We start from the raw sequence: 18,168 nt of genomic DNA, 5'->3' as shown, positions 1-18,168 counted from the left end.
CATTGTCTGTTAAGAATATGTAAAAAAAAAAAAAATCATGTTTAAAAGTTGTTGAGTACTTTATGTTTAGTGTTTCCTTGTTTTGGCAAATCTCTGGTACATTTTCATTGTTAAAGGAGAAATATGTACGATATCTAATTAATTAAATCATAATAGACCTTATTATATCAGCAGACATTAAGGAAACATGCTTTGTTGAAGTGCTGGCTCCTCTGGCAACAATGCAGCAGCCAGTATGTCCTCCTTCATTTTCTATTCTGATGCGGAATGGTCTATTTTTGTTTTGACCCGAGATGTAGGCAGTCTTAAGACACCCCCACGCGGCCCTTTTGCCCCTCACCCTTCAGTTTGCCAGGCAAACGGCAAACCAATGGTGTTCCAGCGATGGAGGTGGGAAAGCAAACAGATATAACTGATTCTTCCCAACCTAAATAGCCTTTTTATAATAAGCTCCATGGCTAGAAACGTGGTGAAACTAGGATAAATATCGGAGATGCTTTTAAAAAATGGAGAGGTTGGAGCGCAGAAAGGTTCCGATGTAGAGCTAGCTAAACACTGAAGCTTCAGTGTCAACGACACGGCAACCAGCATGCACATGTACTCTAGGGAGGCTGAAGTGGAGGGACACAGCTATCTCCAATGTTTTGAATTTGGACTGTAGTGCCCATTTTAAACATTAGGTGTCAGAGTTACATATTGCTCCTTTAAGTGATCACAAATGCAACAAACAGTTTCCTAAATAGGTTGTGTAAGTTGTGTTCTGAGCAGCCTAGCAGTGTTTCTCTCCCTTTAGAGTCTGGTGTCAGTTCTTGGGTCCACCTCTTTGGTTTGGACTGAATTATTGAAACATTGTGGTTGATTGATAAAATGTACAAAAATTAATGGTCCTTAGAGTATGCAGTTGCACATCGTACAAGCCCATCGTACACAACAAAAGTTGTGTCACGGCACTTCCAACCGTCTTGAAAGTGACCCTTAAGTCTGTTTTAAAGTCTGTTTTAAATTTACCTTAATTCTGAATATTTGCTTATATTATTTGTCATATGTTACAAGAAAAACGTAAAAACAATGGAAATGATTCAAGTTCTGGTATAGACCTGGAAATTGTAGATTTAGATTTCTCCCCATTGCCATTTTTTAAATTAAGTTGATAATGGATCCAGCCACTTCTTGATTTTGATAGGTCAGTGAGGGAGAAGCTACATTGAAGAACGTGGCTCTAGTCCAAAGGTTGAACTATTTTCAGGGCTTTTTTGCACTAAGGATATCCACTGTGGAAACACTTAACTGCATAGATTTGAACTGAAAGTAGGTGCTACCAGCGCAAAAAAACACCATTAGACACAGACCCATAGTTAGACAACTTGATACTTACTCTGAAGCACATATACCAAGCCAAGGCTTTGTTTTTTATGTATGTGTTAGTCAAATCAGAGACACTATGATTGGGTTATTTACGACTTAAAAGTTATTTTTTCATGTGTCCCTCCAAATCAGGTTTGCTGACAATAACAAGAAAATCTTCTGTCTGGCAAAGACAGACAGCAGCACAGACACAAAGTTTAATTAGTCAGGGACTGTTGTGTCTTCTGCATCTGTCATTGTAGTCTCCCATCAGTAAGTTACAGTTTAGCTAACACAAGTTCAGTTTTCTACAGTTTAACTCCACATTGACGGCCTGATAAGGTCCATTTGATAGGACTATTGCGGGTGCAGATTGGATGAAATGGCTTATTATCAAATGTTTTACAGAAGGGAACACCAGCAGGGTCAAACTAAAATATTTCAATGAGATAAATTAAACAGCGATACTCAACAACTTGAGTAATGAATTACACTAAGGGGAGAAACTTCATCAGAAAAAACAAGAAATAAACCTGAACGTATCCCTGAATACCCCCAAAAAACCCTTATATACTCTGTGAAGTGATTAATGGTTGTATCCTTTATCTAAATAACTGGCACTGTGATGAACACTAAATGACTTGTGAACATCCCGTCTGCCTTCCCGGGTCTTCCCCACCCTCCAATCCTCCTCTATTTCAGAGGAGGAGGAGGGGTTGGAGGGCAGGGATCAACTCAGCAGATTCTTCAGACTGGGAACACTGAGACTCAGTACTGGAGAGGAGTGAACCACAGGAGGAGCAGACTGGAGCCTCTGGATCAGACGGGTCTGGAGCTTTTTCCTTTTGACCGATTATATAGCTGCTATTTGAGATGACTGGAAGGTCACTGCAGGACCAGAAACCATTAAGTTTGGGAATTTCCTCTTTCCAAAGAGCAAGACAGTTACTGGGAAGGTTTGATCCAAGAGGGACAAATATTGGAGGATTTTTACCTCAGTAAAGAGTTAGGTAAGTACCAGTTTTAACAGCAGGATTTACAGAAGATCTTTGACTTACTAAGGGACTGTATACTAATTGCTGAATTTGTTTTTTAAATCAAAATCATATTAAATGTGTTGACTACCCTAGCTAACTTACTGCATCTGGAAGTTGAAGTTATTGTTTCATGCGACTGTTTGAGTAACTTATTGACTTTATTGCAAAGGAATGCTTTAATAAATCTAATAAAAGATTCTCTACTGAACTCCCAGAAAGGTTAGACTTTACTATCTTTATAATATTTTGCCCATTTTTGACCCCTCTCCCTCAAATCATTTCTGTCACTAAACTTAAATTTGAAGTTTTCTGCAGGGTGTGTTTGCTGATCTTATTTATGAGTCTTTAGCGAGTTCAGAAATGACAGCTGAGAAAACTTAATTCACATCAACAAATCATGCAGACTACTAAACTGCACGACAGTGAGGTGATTTGTATTTTCACATGGGTTTGGAACAGACCTAAATACAGTATTCTCTCTCAATTTGTGCTTCAGCAGCTCTCAAAGCGGATAATTTCAGTCAACCTTTTTGAATAAAAGCCATAAATATTCCAAGATGAAGACTCATACATTCAGCATGGGAATACTCCTCTTGGTGGGCCACATCCTTGTAGCCAGTGGGCAACCAGAGCCAGTGCAGCAATCTCCCCAGGACCCTCAGAGTATCACCCAGAGACTTGGACTCGTAGAGCGGGATGTGCAGGGTCCAGTGAGGCCGAACATCACGATGCCCCGTCGCCGGCTTCCTCCAATGTGCACCGGACCCACAGAAATCAGAGACACCTTCAAGTACATCAACACGGTGGTGTCCTGCCTAGTGTTTGTCGTGGGTATTATCGGTAATTCAACTCTGCTGAGGATCATTTATAAGGATAAATGCATGAGAAACGGACCAAACATCCTGATCGGCAGCTTGGCTCTCGGAGACCTGCTGCACATCATCATTGGCATACCCATTAATGTTTACAAGGTGAGTAAACTATTTGAAAAAAGTAAATAAAAAGTTATGTTTTTATAACTTCATGGTGAGGCTAAAAGTGCATGGTTATTTTTGTTTTAATGTTTCACAGGCATAATCCAGCATCCAAATTCTTACAAAAAACATCATCTACTAATTTGAGTAGTAGAAAGAAGTATAAACATTGGCAATTAATGTGGCATGTACCTACGTCAGTAACCGATGATGTGTATTTGCTGTTTCGCACCAATTGAATGCTTGCTAGCTTGTATACCTAACTGATGATTGAAAACTAAGAGAATAGTTTTTAGTGGGCAAGAAGTTCCCTCTTGGACTAACTTTGATTTGTTTTCATGGTCAAACGTGAAAGAAAATGTCGGCAGTATCAAAGTCTTAGAGCGTCTCTCAGAAAGTTCAGCGACAGGCAGTTTGTAAGAAATGTTCCAGTGTCACTTCAAGAGGAGGGACCACAGATAGCAATTTAAATACACAGAATTCCACAGCTGATTTGAAAAACAGATTCAAACAATTACAAAGAACTGATCAAATAAACATCAGGCCTGATTTTCACTCGCCTAGCCCTGATGGTTTCTAAAACTTAAAGGCTAATTATGGTCTCTTTGGTCAAACCAACTTTCCATTTCAGGTCAATTCAAAACTCTTTTTTTCAATAATGTTGGATATGATATTCCTTATTTTTTATTTTAAATAGAACAAATTTCTAAGCTCTAATACTCTAAGACCTAATATTCTTTACACACACACACACACACACACACACACACACACACACACACACACACACACACACACACACACACACACACACACACACACACACACACACACACACACACACACACACACACACACACACACACACACACACACACACACACACACACACACACACAGTTATACCACAAGTGCACATGCAAGCACAGACACACACATTTCAGTAGGGATCTAATATTTTTTTTTTTACCTGTTATTACTTTCCTGATCCGGATCCTGAGCCTCTTTTTATCCCCTGACTCTGCCGGCATGTTATAATTTCTTGGGCTTATTGTGTGTGTGTGTGTGTGTGTGTGTGTGTGTGTGTGTGTGTGTGTGTGTGTGTGTGTGTGTGTGTGTGTGTGTGTGTGTGTGTGTGTGTGTGTGTGTGGGGGTGGGTGTGAGTGTGGGGGTGGGTGTTGTGCAGAGACAGAGTTTCTGTGTATTTTGGTAAGGGGGCAAGCATGTAAAAACAACTGGTCCTGGCTGCATACCAGAGCAGAGACAGGAGAGAGAGAGAGAGAGAGAGAGAGAGAGGGTGGTATGGAGAGAAACAGGGCTACATATGACTTCAATTGAACAGGCTACACATTGGACTTTACCGTCAGAGGCAGACATTCATATAGGTTAAGCAGAGTTTTTGTTGTTCTAAGAAGAGCTACTTTAGCGCTCTGGGTTGAGCTGTATAGAAGTCGAAAAGAGGTCTCACTATGGTTTTTTTTTTTAAGAGAGGTGAAAAAAGTACTGGATATTAACAGAAAACAATCAGTTCAGGTTCATGCTTATCTGGATGCCTGACGCTGGGAAAAGAAACAAACACGGGGCCAGACGATTTGCTCCACTCCCTGTCATGGATTAACTCAGTCATCACCTGTTTCTCTCTCTCTCTCTCTCAGCTCCTGGCAGAGGACTGGCCTTTCGGAGTGACTCTGTGCAAGCTGGTGCCGTTCGTCCAGAAGGCCTCAGTGGGGATCACAGTGCTGAGTTTGTGTGCTCTGAGTATTGACAGGTAAACTCGACAGGCCACAACCAATGAACGACAGCTTTCCTGTCATGTTAGCTCCAGTTTGCTTGTCAGGGATTACAGAAACATTATGGAGGGCTTGACTTTTTGACCTGACCTTTAACCTCCTTCCTTTTTGCTTATTTTTACATTGTTATCTGCTTACTGATGTGTTGATCAACCATTGCTGCTGTGCCTTAGATTGTCTGGAGATGACTGTTAACTTTAAGTTCGGAATAAGAAGGAAACGCATGATTTTTTTTACAAACATGATTATTTTCATGTTCACTGTCTTCACATGTTCATGTATACCTTTATAGCCTATAGGAACATAACACTAGCCAATAAGGAAGCAACCTGATTGAAACAGGAAGCACAACTGACATAACCATGGCGACGACAGCAAACGCAAATCATAAAGTTAGTTGGATAACCATAGCAACGACAGCAAACGCAAAGCTTAAAGTTAGGTGGGCGTTGGAAATTGACGCGCATGATGATTAGTGGCAACAACAAAAACACACAATTGAACTGACAAGGAAAGGTGATTGACTGACATTGCAACCACAATGAATGTACCAGCTAGCTAAAAGCTACTGTAGCCATATTTAGCTTGATCATCATCGTTCGTTTACTCAGTCTCGTTTGACCACACGAGATTAGGAGTTTTGAGAGTCGAGACTCTGCTTGTTAGGGAATGAATCTGTTAGTGTGTGGTGTGCTGAGTTGGTGGTCTCGATGCACACCACACACCATGAGAACAAAACTGTGAAATCTGTCATTACTTGTCTTCATGTGTGACGTCTCTCAAATTTTCAAAACTTAAAAGTCTTTAAGTGTGTGCCAGGCTTAAGCTAACTGTCGTACCAAATCTTGAAATTATTACTGAACTGACATGAGAGTGGTATTAATCTTCTCTCTCTAAAAAAATCCATTTGTTTTTTTTTCAAAACATCGAACCATTCCAATACATTTTGCTCACTTATCGACTGGCTGCTGTGTTGCTGGATGTTCCAGGTATCGTGCCGTGGCCTCGTGGAGCCGCATCAAAGGGATCGGCATACCAAAGTGGATGGCTATTGAAATAGCGCTCATATGGATATTATCCATCATCTTAGCTGTTCCAGAGGCAATAGCCTTCGACATGATCACCATGGACTACAAAGGAGAACACTTGAGGATTTGTTTACTACACCCCATGCAGAAATCGGGCTTCATGAGGGTGAGCTGTGACACACATGTGACACACACATGACACTGAACACTGTTCTCTGTTCAGAGAAATATGGTGATGCAGATGTTAGCAGACATACTCCTATATTATGCATAAATAAGACAATGCTAAACATTAAAGCACACACAGTCAGATTCCTACTGTGAAAGCTTCCTGGATCAGGGTTAGACAGATACCCTTCAGAATAAAAAACATTGCAATTGCTGGAGTTATCACTCTTTACTGACAGAAAAACAACTGCCCATCTGTGTGTACTATACAGTCACATGTCTTCCATCAACCGTAAAACAAAGAATTGAACAGTTTTAACTCCACTGAGATTCTATGATGAATGGACTTTTAAGTCAACCTGTCTGAATTGCAGAGACACTCTGGAGCCCCTCGCTCCAGTCCAGACTACACTGGGAATACTCTCCACTAAATTACTCCGACATGTTTCACCTTTCACTGAACACTCTCTCCTACAGATGTTTCTGCATAATCCAGTGCTGTTCTTGGCTTTCTCTCTGTGTAGTTTTATAAAACAGCGAAGGATTGGTGGCTGTTCAGCGTGTATTTCTGCCTGCCTTTGGCCATCACTGCCGTTTTCTACACCCTGATGACCTGTGAGATGCTGAGGAAGAAGAACGGCGTCCAGATCGCTCTCAGTGACCACCTCAAACAGGTTAAATCATGGCTTTCATCATTTTTTATTCTACTGTTCTTTTTCTTAAAAGAGATGGCCTCCTTACTGAGCAGTTGAATTTAAAACTCAATTTGACTTACCAAACACAAAAATGAGTCACAAGAGCTATAAAATGTACAGTTAAGACTTTACTACCTACTTAGGTTTGGCCTAAAGCAACATGACACTCTGACTAAATTTGTTTTTATTTGCAGAGAAACTTTGATTAAAAAAAGTACCCAATGAAACAAGATTCATTTGTGTCAAATGTAATAAGGTTAAAATCTGTTGGCAGATTCTATTGCAGTAATTTATTTATTTGTGTGTTTGCGTGTGTTAAGAGGAGGGAGGTGGCTAAGACTGTCTTCTGTCTGGTTCTGGTCTTCGCTCTGTGCTGGCTGCCGCTTCACCTCAGTCGTATCCTGAAGCTCACTATCTATGATGAGAAAGATCCAAACCGCTGTGAACTGCTCAGGTATGGGGGGAAAAAATGAACGTCCAGCAGTACAAAACAAAAATCTAAGCTAGAATAGAAGAAGTTTGAAAACACGACGAACCATACTGCAGGACAGGAAAGGCAGAAGACTAATTCTTCTCTGTGACTTTTTTTTTTAAGTTTCTTTTTGGTGTTGGACTACATTGGCATCAACATGGCATCTGTCAACTCCTGCATCAACCCAATAGCCCTCTACATGGTCAGCAAGCGCTTCAAAAGCTGCTTCAGGGTAAGAAGAAGAATCCATAGATTATACATGGAATGCCAAAAACAAGCTTTTTTGAAAAGCCGGGCATTTTGGAAATGAAATGTATTTGCTCTATTGATCAGTTTAATTTACATAAGATTAATATGGGGGGGGGGGGAGTCCATCCCACTGTGACATCACAAGGAGAGCAAATTTGAAACAGAGCATTTCTCTCTGTGTTGTAAGACTTATGCAGACCACAAACAAAGGACTGGATGGATTTATTTCACATTTTGTGGGTCGGTAGACACTCAGGTTACCCAGATATATGTTCAAACACACAGTGAAAGTGGATTTTTCTCAATATGTCCCCTTTAATCAGTTTAAGAATATACATAACAGTCAGTGCATATATTGTTTTTGTGCAATTTGACTGTATGTTGGGCAGGCCCAGTAAGTTAACTGTCTGTTGACTCCAGCTCCATAGTGAACATTCAGACATCGGAGTTTCATCAATAGTTTTTGTCCATATTTTCAAAATGTTCTTTTATAAAGTTGTGAATGCTTAAAAACACTGTTATGTTTCATCAGTCTGTGCCACAAAAACGTATACCACTTCTCTTACTTCTGCAGTCCTGCCTGTGCTGCTGGTGCCTTACAGCCGAGATGCTGATGGGTGACAAGCAGTTGTGCAAGATGAAAGTCACCGAACGAGCCTCCGACCAGAGCAACTCGCGTTTGACCAACAAGTCCACCACTGCCTGAGGAGAGGCCTCGGAGTGAGATTGGATGCCAAAAGTAAAAGATGCAAAATATTGAAGTATGGATGAATGAATGGGGACAAGTGCCCATTCTTGATTCATCTAGAATCTTCTGCAGTTTTTTCCCCTGATTGCAACAGTGCAAACTGTCAGTGTCTGAAAGCACTATGGCACCAGCAAGCGTGCCTGTTTAATGCGTCTTCCCCCTCCTCACTAAAGATATGAACGAGAGAAACGTTGTCAGAAAATAGCTGCAGACCTACAGCTGACATGGAGTTGGATGTCTTGTGATTTAGCATGCTAGCTAGCGTGTGTTTGATGGTGATACTCAGAGTGTTCATGTGAGAATGCGAGAGCATTTTTTGCAAGTGTTTGTATTTTAGCTGTGCATAAAAAAGAGCTGAAATACACACAAATCTAAACTCAACCTCTATTCGTGGCAGTTTTCATAGGAAACTCTTTAGAAGGAACATAGAAAATAGTTATTATTATTTAACAGCTTTTATATTAACCCTGTACAGATGTGATATTTTTTCTTTCATCGTGAATGGCCTGGCTCAGTACAGTGAAGGAATACTAATCTGAAATTAGGCTGAGCTAATGTTCGCTGATTGCAGTCTCTCTTAGCTGCCTTTCTCTGAGGATTGTCAGAGAAACCTTGATTTTTTCTTTACATTGTTTTGAAATTTTACTGGGTTTGAATATCTGAACTTTAAAGAAAATTACAGCCTTTCACTGTGTTACAGGAAAAACTGATTGCTGATTTTGCAAGTTTCGACCAATGTTACGCTCCCTGCTAGGGGTTGGAGTCACCAGAGTCAACGCGATACGATATTATCGCGATACTCGAGACACGATTCTATTGCAATTTGACGATTTGCTGAGAATTGTGATACAATATATTGCTTTTAAGCTTTTTAACTGCATATTATTTCCACTACACTTAACTAAATCAAGAACTGTTTTGTAAAGTAAGAAAACATTCTTAGTCTATTCATCTCACTTACACAATGTGAGTCGAGCCCACAGACTGACCAACACTGTGATCAAAGTAAAACCCCGTAAAGGCTGCATGCACCTCACAATCTGAACTGTTGGTACTTCAGTCTAATCAAACTTTAACATGAATTCTTAACAATGCAACTTGTTCAAATACATTTGTGCAACCCCTTCAGCAGTTAAAAATGTAAAAAGCATATCTAAAATATCATATTAAAAATATGAGTATTTGGCCGCCATGAGACAATATAATATCACCACACAAAATATCGCACTACTATATTGTAGCGATTTTACCTCCAATCTCTACTCCCTGCTATCTTTGACGCTCTAAAACAGTAGTTGCTGGTGGCAGCCAATATTTATATTATTATTGTGTAGGCTCTTATATTTGGAGAAGAAACAATATTTTTTTTGGTGTCATGGTATGTGAGAAGTCCATTGATCAACATCCTCAATGATAACTGATAACACTTTGCAGTCAGTGTTGGAGGATTCCTCAAACTGGCATTGGTCAATATTACTCATTAAATTTAGTATGTATGTATGTAAAAATGGATTGACTATTTCTTCATACTTGATTACTCTTAGACTGTTTTTAGTGCCTTTACATGTATTGTCTACATACCATTTTACCACTTATTATTGAACTACTGATGATGTATGATTTCAGCTGTATGACTATTAAGCTATTGTTTACTGTTCAATTCTGGGCCTGTTATTGAGGCTTTTTATATGCTGCTGTGACATATTTGCTATGAATGATCTTATGACGACCTCTGACATTTGCTGATATGACAGTAGGAAGGGGTCTCTTTTTGCATTAATAAATAAAATGCTGAAGAACTTATAAATGGTGTTCATTTATAGAGAAAAGCATCGACTGTCTTGTATAGGCTTTTTTTTGGTTCGAGTGACTAAGTGTGTGTGTTTGATTGTGTGAAGACCAACAAGGACAAAGAAGGAGGACAGTTATGCTCAACCCCAAGTGACTGCCGATGATGTGTGTGTTAGGGAGTATGGCCTTGCATAAAGTGTGGAGGCAGGCGGTATCATGTGATGTTGAATGCTACCACAGAACATTACTGTGATCTCTCCATTTGTACCACACATGCACACGAACACTCACACACACACACAGCTTTGACCTGGGAATGTTCCTTCAGGCTAAATCAGTGTCACGCATGTCACATTAGCTGTCAAAGAAGCTCTCTGTCCTGTGATCTCTCACCACTCGTTCTCCACTCATCTCTTCATGCCTTCTTCTTGTTTTCACTCTCTTGTTTTTCTGCCTGTGATTCCTTGTTTTCTTTACCTCTTCTCTAACCTTGTTCCCCCTGCCCTTTCTGTCTACATTCCTATCTCCACTCCTCCCCATAACCCCTCTGCCTCTGTTCCTCCATTACACTTTCAAACAATGCAACGTGGTTAGACATTAAATCAAACCCACCGGCGCTTAGAGCAGACATAAGTGAAATAAATCACATTCTGTACATTCCTGCCTAAACTGTCTCATATTCTACGCCCAACTCCAAACTGATGGATCCGCTTGTGAAAACTGGCGTCAGCCCTCCGCTGATGTGATGGATTATTCTCTAAAATCACAGCTATGAAAAAAATCCGTCATAGAAAAGTTGCGAAGGGAGTTCTTGTTCTGCAGGGAGCTACTAACCGACCTGTCTATAAATCAAAGAGTAATTAGCTCAGGGTCAATTTAGAATCTCATATTTTGCTCTACAAAATGTGTGTTTGGAATAATAATCATTCATTGGCACAGGCATCCCTGATTTAATTATGGTAATTTATGAAGCATTAAGAACTTTCATAATCGATCACAGAGTTCATCCTAATACAGATTCAGTAATGTGCATTAAAGGCACAGTTCAACACTTTGGGAAATACAATAATTTACTTTTTAGCAAATATTTATTTAATTAACTAATAATTATTTGATCAGGTTTATACCATTGTTATGTATGTACGATAAAAATGTTCTCACCCCCAACTCATCAAATTCTGAAGCTTTGCTGTCCCACAAGTACCACTCCCGTGTCAGTTTTACACACAAAGTGCCCTATAGTCACTATAATGTAATTACAGTTAAGGATTTAAGGAAAAAGATATTGATTTAGATTCAAATAAGTACAAAAGTACATGCAAAATCCACCATGTTTTACTAACACTATCCCTAGTTTGTCCACAAACCCCTCAATTATGACAGAAGTCCATCCTCTCCGTCTTTTGACTGTCCTACTTTTCAGAAAATGTGTGCTCTAAAAGGCCGTTTGGAGATTTTGCCTTCATGACATCACAAAGGGCAGTAACCCCTCCTCAGGGTGGGTGACACTCCCACAGCTAGGTGTTTGTTCTGCCCTCTGAGTCTGCCTTCTTACTGTGAACAATAAGACATGGAGCGAGAAAGCCCGAGCTACCAAAGCCCTTCCAGAGGGGCGTGGTCAGACACAGCTCATTTACATTTAAAGCTACAGACACAGAAACAGTCTGTTCTGAGCAGGGCTGAAATAGAGGGGACATGTTTTGAGGAACTCTGAGACATATTTAAACTTGAAAAGAAGGAGAATATATGTGACCTTTAAAGACTGCACTTTATGTAACTTACACACGCTATGTGACCAAAAAAAAGGACACTTTCCATAGCAGCATCAGAGTATGAGTGGGTAGGTGTGGTCTGCAGTGTTAAAGGGCTTTTACTCTTTTAACTTTTTAACTTAAATCACTGTTTGAAAGTGATAGGATACAATAGGAAACGTGGTAAAAGCCACGCTTTTTGTAGTGTAAGCCATAGATACTTACATGTAGCTGCCTGAGTGAATGTCTAGGAAGGTGGGAGGTCTATCCAGCAGGGTTTTTACCTTCAAATAATGTCAAATAATAACTTCTTGTCTCTAGTTACAAAATAAATCAGACAGTCTTCTTTATTACCTTTAAATCTCAAAAGTAAAGATGAATATTCACATTGTAATATTACAGTTTTCTCATACTTTTGATATTTAGCAATAAAAGTATTTGATTGTCTTAAAATAATCTGTATGGGCAGAACCTTAATCCCACTCTTTATTTATGTTGTTTTTGTGAACTTTTTTACATCAGCTCATTCAGCAAAGATAACTTATGACCGAAATACGCTTTTGGACATAAAGAGACTGGTCAAAAACACAGTTTCCAACGATGACCAGTGGTTGCCGGTCGAACTCCTGCGTAACACAACACAGGACGGGAACAATGGCCGAAGGAGGAAAAAGCACCGCGGAAGACGAGGTGGTGTCCGAAACAGGCTAAGAACTCAGGCCCACTGCCCACTCCTGCCAAGCATCCTTCTTGCCAACGTCCAGTCCCTGGATAACAAGATGGATGATCTGAGGGGTCGGGTAAAATACCAATGGGACATGAGGGACTGTAACATCATCTGCCTGACGGAAACATGGCTCACTCCTGTGGTGCATGGATCAAGCCATCATGCCATCGGACTCGTTCTCTGTGTTTCGCAAGGACAGGACGGAGGAATCTGGCAAGTCAAAGGGTGGAGGGGGTTGTTTTATGACCAACAACAGCTGGTGTAACCCACAGAACATTAAAACTCTCTCCCACTCCTGCTCGCCACATCTGGAGCACCTAACCATCCTGTGCCGTCCATTTCACCTCCCCCGGGAATTCACTTCGGTCATCTCTACATCTGTTTACATTCCACCACAAGCGGACACGGACACAGCTTTATCGGACCTGCATGACGTGCTGTGCCGGCACCAAAACAAACATCCGAACGCTGCCCTCATCGTGGCTGGGGATTTTAACAAGGCGAACCAGAAGAAAGTTATGCCAAACTTTTTCCAACACGTCACTTGCTCCACCAGGGGCAACAATACACTGGATCACTGCTACACGCCATTCAAAGAGGGCTACAAGGCGACTTCCCTGCCCCCACTGGGTAAATTAGACCATTCCGCCATTTACCTTTTGCCAAGGTACAAACAGACGATTGTATGTGAAAAGGTGGTGACGAGGCAGGTAAGGCGCTGGAACGACCAATCAGAGGCTACGCTGCGAGACGCTCTGGATGACATCGACTGGGGCATGTTCCAATCCAGCTCGAGTGACGCAGACGAGTTTACGGAAGTTGTGACGGACTTCATAGCAAAGCTGGTAGACGACGCCGTTCCCATGGTGTCTGTCTGGAATTTCCCGAACCAGAAGCCATGGGTGGATAAATCTATCCGCACCGCTGTGAACGAACGGACCGCTTCATACAACTCGTCACTTCTCACCGACAGGACGGAGGAATACAAAGCGGCATCTTACAGACTGAGACAAGCAGTGAAAGACGCCAAGCGGAGGTACAGGGACAAAGTGGAATCACAGCAGCGTGATTCAAGGAGCTTGTGGCAAGGACTGCAGACAATTACTGACTACAGGAAAAGAGCCCATGTCTTTGTGAGAGCAGACGCTGCTCTGGCTGACGAACTTAATGACTTTGATTAATGAATGCGATTCGAGGCTAGCGCTAGCACCGCTAACGTTAGCATGCCAATTGATGCAGCCAGCAGGATCTCCGAGGCCGGAGCGGCACACTCGCACCCGCTCACTGTGTCAGAGCACGACATGAGGAGGACACTGAAAAAGGTAAACACCAGGAAGGCTGCCGGGCCAGATGGTATTTCTGGCAGAGTGCTGAAGTCCTGTGCCGACCTGTTAGCTCCAGTGTTCACCACCATCTTCAACCTCTCCCTGAGTCAGTCTGTGGTCCCCACATGCCTGAAAAAAAGCCATTATTGTCCCTGTACCAAAGAATGCCTCTCCAGCTTGCCTTAATGACTATCGCCCAGTAGCACTCACCTCAGAAGTGATGAAGTGCTTTGAGAGACTCATCAAGATGCAAATCTGCTCTTTGCTCCCTGAGTCTCTGGAGGGTGGACATTTCTGAGGATTTAACATGGACAACCCACATAGACAGTCAGGTGAAGAGGGCAAGGCAGCGCTTCTATCACCTCAGACAGCTGAGGAAATTCAAAGTCTCTGTGAAGGTCCTGAAGACTTTTTATTCCGGAGCGGTGGAGAGTGTGCTGACTGGAAACATCACCCAGTGGTACGGGAACAGCACTGTACGTGACTGAAGAGCCCTGCAGAGGGTGCTGAAGTCAGCAGAGCGTACCATGGGTACAACACTCCCCACCCTCCAGGACATCTTCACAAGGAGGAGCACAGCCAGGGCAAAGAGGATCATGAGTGATCCCCACCACACAGGTAACGGACTGTTTACATGGCTACCCTCTGGCAGGCGCCTTCGACACATCAAGGCGAACACAGAAAGACTCAGGAAGAGCTTCTTTCCTCAGGCTGTCCGGACTGTTAACTCCACTCTCCTCAGTTAAAAACAAAACAGAACTGTGACTACATGATACACACACACCACACATTCCAATCTGCACATTGCACTTTGACACCCTGGACACTTTACACTGTTTACATTATTCTATATTTTATATTTTGTTCATTCAAATAATTCTTTTTTTAATTTTTACATTATATTCTATTTTACTGGACCCTGGACACCCTGGACACTTTACACACTGACACTTTACACTGTTTACATTACTCTATATTTTATATTTTGTACATTCAAATAATATATATATATTTTTTTTTACATTATATTCTATTTTACTATATATATGTGTATTAGTAATTTGAGTGTTATTGCATGGCCTTGCGGAACAGTCTTTACATTTCACTGCACATCTGTATGAGCATGTGACAAATAAAAATCTTGAATCTTTAGTTGATATTAGGGCCTGACGGATATAGGATTTTTGGGGCCAATACCGATACCGAAAAATCAGATACCGATATATTGGCCGATATCTTTCTTAGATATAAGTTCGATCTGTAGAGATAGATAGATTTAGATAAACACATTTATTGTGTTGATTCCTCAAATGCAGTTATCGAACACTTGTAGAAAAGATAGACAGTATAACTTGGAGAAATGGTCACTCAACTGGAAAGTAACTGCGCATGTACATGAATCACCACTTGACACTCTGGAGTGATAATGCTATAATGTTATAATCCATATAGCACACTCTGCTGGTGAAAGACAGCTGCTAGTGTAAAACAACTCAAATGAAATTATATTAGACTGGTAAACAAGTCCAGTAATATTGGCGCATATCTGCAATAAAATTAAGCATTAAAGATAGTCACTGGATATGTTAATATTGGCCAATAAATCAGTCGGGCTCTAGTTGATATGTTTATATGACTTGTAATCTGAGCACAGAAATAAAACATCTCCAACTAAAAGTGTTTGATTCTTCTTCCCAGCGTGTGAATTTTGTGGATTCAGAGGCAGCAAATGGAAACCTGCAGCAGATTGATGCCATGAGTTTAATTAACTCAAGTAACCTTTTGATAGACTTATGATGTTTGCCTGGCTGAGATCTTTCTCACACTCAACAATCTCTGTAGACTTGTTCCTTATTAGATTCAGTGAACTTTCGGCAGGACACTGAGGCTGTGAACTCTTGTCAATAAATACAGATACACACTCTCTCTCAAAACACAAATACTCTGTTGTCTGTTCTGGAATCTGGATTAGAAAGTTTTTACGTTGGACAGATCAGTTTAAACCTGACCACTTTCTGCTCTCGTACTTCTCGAACTAATGTTTTTTTTAAATGTACAATTCACCATTTCACATATTTTCCCAACATGTGCAGCAGACATGTGCCAGCACTCTACAAAGTATTAACAGAAGTTGCATGAACATGATGTTTGACTTAACTTTAAAACATTTCAGACGCAGTTGTTGCTCTTTTTCTTTATCTTTCAGCGAATACCAAAATACTCATGCATGCCAAACAGCTCTGTTTGAGGCTTAAGTATGCAAATATATGACACATTTAGCTTTCTCTGTTATCCAGTAACTTCTTTTACCTTTTGGGCTGTCATTACTTTCTTTTGATCTCATATGAAAACACTGTGCCTGACAGAAATGTATTAATTAAAAGCACATGCACATATCTTGATGCACAGGGCTTGCATCTTCTTAGTGTTACAATATTTATTCTGGATGGAAAGCACAAGCAGAGAAGCTTTCAGCCTGGCATTGCTTCTACTAACATTTGGAAAGAACAATGAAAATATGCTTTTATTATGAGTGTGAAAGTCTGTGTGTGTTTTGCCTGTGTGTAGTGGAGCCATGGACATACTTCAAGGGGGAAAAAAAATGTTGAACCAAACTCAAACTGAAATCATCACGTTTTCTAGGAGAACTAAACTGAAGGTATGCGAGCTGGAATCTCTGTGTCAGTGAAAGTGTGGGTTTTTTGTTGACATCAAGATTTAATTTGATTTCACACTTCAAGGAATGCTTGATAGATGACACAAAAAGCAGTTCATCACTTTTACTTTCCCACGAGTATAAAGGCATACAGTCAGAAACACACACACAAACACACTCAGGGCAGGTATAGAGGAGGAAACAGACGGTGAGCAGACTCGGCCAGCACAAGGAATTCATCAGACTGATAATATGGAAATTATTTCTTTCATCCATTTGACTCTCAGATCTGCATCAGAAGACATTTAAACCTTGTGTCACAGTCCTACACGGTTAATTTACCTCCTCCATTACTTTTCTGCAAAAGTGATGACAAATCTTTGGGTCCAGATTGCATAAAAACAAGGATTTATCAGCCACAGACACATGTGCTGTGAGTCTGTGTGAGACAAATACTGCTGCTACAAATAATTATTATTTATTTTGGTTTCACTTCATGTTGTCATTTTCATGATAAAAGGTCAGGAAAAATAAAAGGCCCTTCTGTGGTTTCCAAAAGCACATGGTGATGTTTGCAAAATTAACATTTAATCCGAACAGAACAATTTGAGTGAACATAAAAGACCAAGAAAGAAAATCTGTTTTTGTTCATGCAAAATAATTATGAAGTCAAAATGATTGTAGATGAATAGTTTCTTCAAATCCAAACTAAAGGACTATAAATATTATGTGGCTGGTGAAAGGGGAACACAATCTGTGCCCCATGTTTAACAAAGTAAAGACAGCATTATTAATGTTTCCTTTGAGCCTCTCTGCATGCTGCAAAACCATCACAACATGTCAACAATAATGAAATCCGTAAAAAAAACGTATTCATATCGCTGTAGCGCTGGTAGCTGAGCGGACGCCCCATGTACAGAGGCTGTAGTCCACAAAGCGGGCAGCCTGGGTTCAAATTCGACCTGCGGCTCCTTTCCTGCATGTAGTTCCCCACTCTTTAGCCGTTTTCTCATATGCACTATGGGAACATTTCTAGATAATTACAGGAGGACTGCTCCAGAGATTCTCACAACCTAGCTGTTCACATATGCTCCTCACAGCGGGGGACTATCCCTGTCAGACGGGAGGGAGGGAGGGAGGGGGGGGGGGATTACCTGAGGTAAGATGTAAAAAAAACAACACGGAAGTAGCAGACGAAGCAACAGAGTCCACTACACAACGTTATAATGAGAATATTTGCCTTTATATCAATGCTATGTATAGTCCAACGGAATGACAACATCCACAAAAGAGGAGAACAACATTTCTATATACTTGCAGGTGATCAATAATGTGTCAGTAACCGTCACTTATTACATTACAATGAAAGTCAGCTCTTTTTTTTCTGTCAAAACATTATGGGGAGTGAACCTT

At 40.8% G+C, this 18,168-nt stretch overlaps 1 protein-coding gene across 1 annotated transcript; it reads left to right on the top strand.

Moving 5' to 3' along the window:
- Positions 1–1,620: 1,620 nt before the first annotated feature.
- On the top strand, positions 1,621–10,312 carry ednrba (endothelin receptor Ba). Its single transcript, XM_061044110.1, has 8 exons — positions 1,621–2,354; positions 2,881–3,352; positions 5,011–5,123; positions 6,135–6,339; positions 6,866–7,015; positions 7,357–7,490; positions 7,632–7,740; positions 8,332–10,312. Exons 2-8 carry the CDS (start codon positions 2,939–2,941, stop codon positions 8,461–8,463), a joined length of 1,257 nt encoding a protein of 418 aa, XP_060900093.1. The 5' UTR covers positions 1,621–2,354; positions 2,881–2,938; the 3' UTR covers positions 8,464–10,312.
- The last annotated feature ends 7,856 nt before the right edge of the window (positions 10,313–18,168 follow it).

This window comes from Labrus mixtus, chromosome 8 (genome assembly GCF_963584025.1).
Source record: "Labrus mixtus chromosome 8, fLabMix1.1, whole genome shotgun sequence".
In the NCBI taxonomy this organism is placed as follows: domain Eukaryota; kingdom Metazoa; phylum Chordata; class Actinopteri; order Labriformes; family Labridae; genus Labrus; species Labrus mixtus.
This window is presented reverse-complemented; position numbering and strand designations above follow the sequence as displayed.

Excerpts from the sequence above, each read along its gene's own strand:
- ednrba (XM_061044110.1), top strand. The coding sequence starts at position 2,939 with ATGAAGACTCATACATTCAGCATGGGAATACTCCTCTTGGTGGGCCAC. Across the intron at positions 7,016-7,356 it reads TCAGTGACCACCTCAAACAG|AGGAGGGAGGTGGCTAAGAC; the intron begins GTTAAATCATGG and ends GCGTGTGTTAAG. Across the intron at positions 7,491-7,631 it reads AACCGCTGTGAACTGCTCAG|TTTCTTTTTGGTGTTGGACT; the intron begins GTATGGGGGGAA and ends TTTTTTTTTAAG.